This window comes from Elephantulus edwardii, unplaced genomic scaffold, assembly GCF_000299155.1.
Source record: "Elephantulus edwardii isolate Elephantulus edwardi_28Jun2011 unplaced genomic scaffold, EleEdw1.0 scaffold00471, whole genome shotgun sequence".
NCBI lineage: Eukaryota > Metazoa > Chordata > Mammalia > Macroscelidea > Macroscelididae > Elephantulus > Elephantulus edwardii.
In genome coordinates this window covers 654,907-659,251 of record NW_006400221.1, presented here as the reverse complement: position 1 = coordinate 659,251, position 4,345 = coordinate 654,907, and the positions used below count along the sequence as shown (strand labels likewise).

The window sequence follows — 4,345 nt, the reverse complement described above, 5'->3', positions numbered from 1 at the left end:
GGGTGGCCAATCCTTCTTCCTAGTCTGTCTTGATCTGAATGTTCAGATTTAGAGGAGTATCTGACAGACAGCAATTTGTGGAGCAGTTAAAGATAAATCCCTTATTGTAATCACACCTAGATCAAACATAATAGAGTTAAAATTTCTCAAAACCATACAGATAGATCTAGGTGACCCCCCATGCCACTTAAAAAAGAGTTTTGGATTATCTGTAGCTACACTGAGATCCTTACTTCACCCAACCTTATCCCTAATACCGTATTTGGATTTTTCCTCCATTAAAGAATTAGCTGTAACTTAACTTAAAATATATTTTATCATTGTACCATGAGATCTATAATTAAGATATCTTCTTTAGACACAAATGGATCCCATTCTTGGATTTGAGGACAATCTGGGGTGATAAGATAGGAGGTCGAGTGGGATCTGGAGACATCTCAAAGTGGAGCAGAACCAAGGCCACAGCCATCTTTAGCTGAATCATGGCGAACTGTTGTCCAATGCAATCCCTGCAGGTACAGGGGAAAGAAAGTGATATCTGAATAAAAATGATATTTTTTCTTAGTCATTAAATATGTACTTTCCTTTGAAGTTCCAATACTATAAACAGAAGTCTAAAATACATGGCAAAAGTAACACACTTTTACACTAAATGTACTTGAAACTTCTGAACTTTGGACTTACATAATTCCTTGCAAGAATGTAAGTTGAGAGGCTATAGTGCAATGCCCTTTATGTAAGGTGGCAATGCCCTTCCTGTAAACAAAGTGACTGTTGGAGGCACTCACAGATTGTTTCCCTTGTATTGGGGGTGAGCTGAACTGAGCCCAACAGCTTATATCATCTGGTATCTGAAGGGACAGCAAAACCCCCATTTTTTTATAAACCCCCATTAATGCCAAAAGCAGAAGCAGGCCATAAAAATTCTTAGCTTAAGGCAAACACAGATGCCCCAGGTAAAGTCTTATCTGTCCTTGAAAAGTAAAGAATTAACTAGTGTCTAGTAACACAGAAGGAGTAAAGGCGGACAAAGTAGCCAGCCCTTCAAAAGCTGACCCACATGACTGATCCCCCAACCCACCAACCATGATCTCAATCTCCCTGCCCCAACAGGGGCACCCCCCCCAAAAAGCTATAAAAGCAATTGGGAGGGGGGACTTGGGGCTTTTTCCCTCGCCACCCTCTTGTGGAGGGAGAACGTCTCCACATGTGGAATTAGTAAACGCTCTTGAAATTTTCAGACGTGTGATTGGATTTCCTTTGAGGGGCATTTCATGGGGAGAACAGTATCTATCTGAGGAATGGCTATAAAAGGGTGTGACAGAGAACAGTATTATTCTTTGAAACTAAATGGTATTTTTAGTAGCTCAAATAAGCACCAGGATCTACTTTACAATCAGGTGAGAAAATTAAGTTCCAAGAAAGAATTTACAGAGCTGAGACTCTAAAATGTTGTTCCCAAGTAAACAGCTTCTGTGTTTTTTCAATTTCAAGTTGTCCTCACCTTGGTCCAGCTGAGAATGGTAAAAAAGCATGAGGATGTCGCTGATCAGAATTCTCTGGAGAGAACCGCAAAGGGTCAAAGACCTGAAGTGAGAAGACAATGTTTATCATCACCCCATAAACATGATTAACATGTTTCTTAAACTACTGTTTTTGTTGTTAAATGCCGTCAAGTCACCTGAGGTTCATAGCGACCCTATGTGCAACAGCTCTGAAGCCTGTCCTGTTATGAACCAGTCTCACTTGAGTCCAACACATCTACCCTCATTGCTCTCTTTACTGTATCAATCCATCTCATCTGGGGTCTTACTCTCCTGCGCTGTCCCTTCACCCTTCCGAGCATGATGTCCTTCTCTAAAGACCCTTGAGCAAAGTATGTGAGATAGAGCTTCAAAATCCTAGCCTCCAAGAAGAAACTTGGTTTAAGTCTCTCCCAGACAGACCTATTTGTTTTCTTGGCAGTCCATACCATAGTATGTTCAAGATTCTTCTCCAGCACCACGGCTCAAAGGAATCAATTCTTTTTCTGTGATCCTTAGTTATTGTCCAACTCTTTGAGGCATAGTAAGTAATTGCAAAGACCATGGACTAAATCAGATGCACTTTAGTCTCTAGAGTGACATGGTTGCTTCTCAGTACTCTGGAAAGGTTCCTAACAGCAGATACACCTAATGCAATTCATCTTTTTCTTTCCAGACTGCTGGTGCCAAGAGTGCTGATTGTAGAGCCCAGAAAGCTGTAACTTTAACAACCTCAATCTCTTCTCCATTCATCATGGTGCTGCCAATTGGCCCAGTGGTGAGAATCTTTATCTCCTTGATGTTGAGCTTCAATAAGATGACAGTCCTTGACCTTCTGCAGCAAGTATTTCAGGTCCTCTTCAGTTTCAGTAAGCAAAGTTGTGTCATCTGCATAATGTAGGTTGTTGATGAGTCTTCCTCCAATTCTGATGCCACATTCCTTCTCATAAAGCCCAACCTCCTGAATGATCTATTCTGTATATAGATTGAAAATGTATAGAGGCAGGACACATCCCTGAAGCACTCCCTTCTTGATTTTGAACCATGCAGGGTTTTCCTGCTCTGTTCTGAGAACTGTTTCCTGGTCCAAGTATAGGTTTCTCATAAACACAGTTATTCTGGGATTCCCATTTTCCTCAAGGTTAACCAAAATTTGTTGTGATCCACACAGGCAAGTATTTTTGCATAGTCAATGAAATGCAGATAGATATCCCTCTGGTATTCTTTGCTTTCTACCAAGATCCATCTGACAGTGGTGATAATAGTCAATATTGTTTAACAAAAATACAATGTGAGGCATGTGTGTAATTTAATACCCTCTCACAACCACATTTTGAAAAGGAAAGAAAGAAACAGGTGAAATTAATTTTAATAATTTAACTCAATCATCAGAAATGATCATTGCAAAATGTAAGCAATGCATACTTATCAATAAAAAATATTTTACATTTTTTTCACACTATGCCTTCAAAATCCGCTGTGTAGTTTACCTTCAGCACATCTCTATGCCCACTAGACACATTTTCATGTGTTCAGTAACCACATGCCTCTAATAACTACCACTCTATACCTGCTGATCTTGTTTGGCCTTCCCATTAATTCCTTGGATATGTAGTTTAAAGGGAGAGCAAACACTACATACAGAAATACTATTTTCATTTCTGAAAGTAAGAAATAAGTCACTTAGAAGATGAACCAGTGTTGTTGTTCTTGTGTACTTTTAAATTGGACCTGACTCAGAAGAAAGACCCTCCAGCAGGTTTTCAGAGGAAGTTAACTGTACTGGCTGAGATTTCCCATGTCTTTTGGTTGGCAGTGGAACTCGTTACCATTAAACAGCCAGAGCTGCCAACCAGTTTATAAATGAATTGTCATTGAAACATGTGGCCCAAGTTTTTCAATACATTTAACAGATAATGACATATAAACTCTAGCCACTTATGTAAAAAGAAACATTAAAACATTCTATGAATATTTAGAGTGTCAGGGACATTGAATCAAGCAGCTCAGATATGTGGCACATCTTCTTTTTGCCTCTCCAGAGCCTTTCATATTTCATCCCTACTCCCGTCTCAACATCTACCTCATTCTGTGTTCAGTAGCTGATACACATGATTTATTGCTTTTGGTTAATAAAAGGTACTGGCAGAAGATACGGAAGAGTGGAGGAAAGCGAGTTTAGGGTATTTACTCTCCATCACGTTTTCTGTTCTTCCAAAGGTCACAGTTCCTATGAGTTTCTCCCACAGCTAGCTCTTTCTAGGTTCTAGTTTCCCTCCTTCCATGTTTCATTAGAACTAGTAAGTGTGCCTCTTAATGCTTGTTCCATTTTGTTTTTCTGAAATCCTGCCCATACTTTTATAAATAATTATTAAATGAAACTTTAGTCAAATTCCCAACTGGGTGCATCATTTATTCTCTTCAAGACTCCTGAGTGACATACGCAGCAAAAGAGAGTGAGTTATCAGATTAATTGGCAGTCTATATTGACTCAGTGACTAGGGTAATGGAGGTGGGTGTGCCAGAGACAATAAGATTGGCACAGGATAGAACAAGGTTTAGGGTTGTTCTACATAGGGTCACTAGGAGTTGTGGATGACTCAATGGCACATAACAAAAACAACAACAGCAATAACATGAATGACATACTTTTGCAGATTGTTGTTATGTTGTTATTGTTATGTGCTGTCGAGTCGCCTGCGACTCATAATGACAACAGCCCTGTCCTGTGCCAATTGCACTGACTCCGACACTCCCATCCCAATTATCCCAGTCACTGAATCAATCCACCTCATAGAGGGCCTTCCTCTCCTGCGCCGTCC

General features: G+C 39.9%; 1 protein-coding gene across 1 annotated transcript in view; it reads right to left on the bottom strand.

The window, feature by feature from the left end:
* Nucleotides 1-340: 340 nt before the first annotated feature.
* Nucleotides 341-4,345, bottom strand: part of LOC102863247 (cytochrome P450 4X1-like) — a 102,770-nt gene continuing 98,765 nt past the window's right edge. The window contains exons 11-12 of the mRNA XM_006902914.1: nt 1,505-1,587; nt 341-509 (exon numbers count right to left, since the gene is read on the bottom strand). Of these exons, the coding sequence (XP_006902976.1) occupies nt 341-509; nt 1,505-1,587 (252 nt within the window). The remainder of the gene's footprint in view (nt 510-1,504; nt 1,588-4,345) is intronic.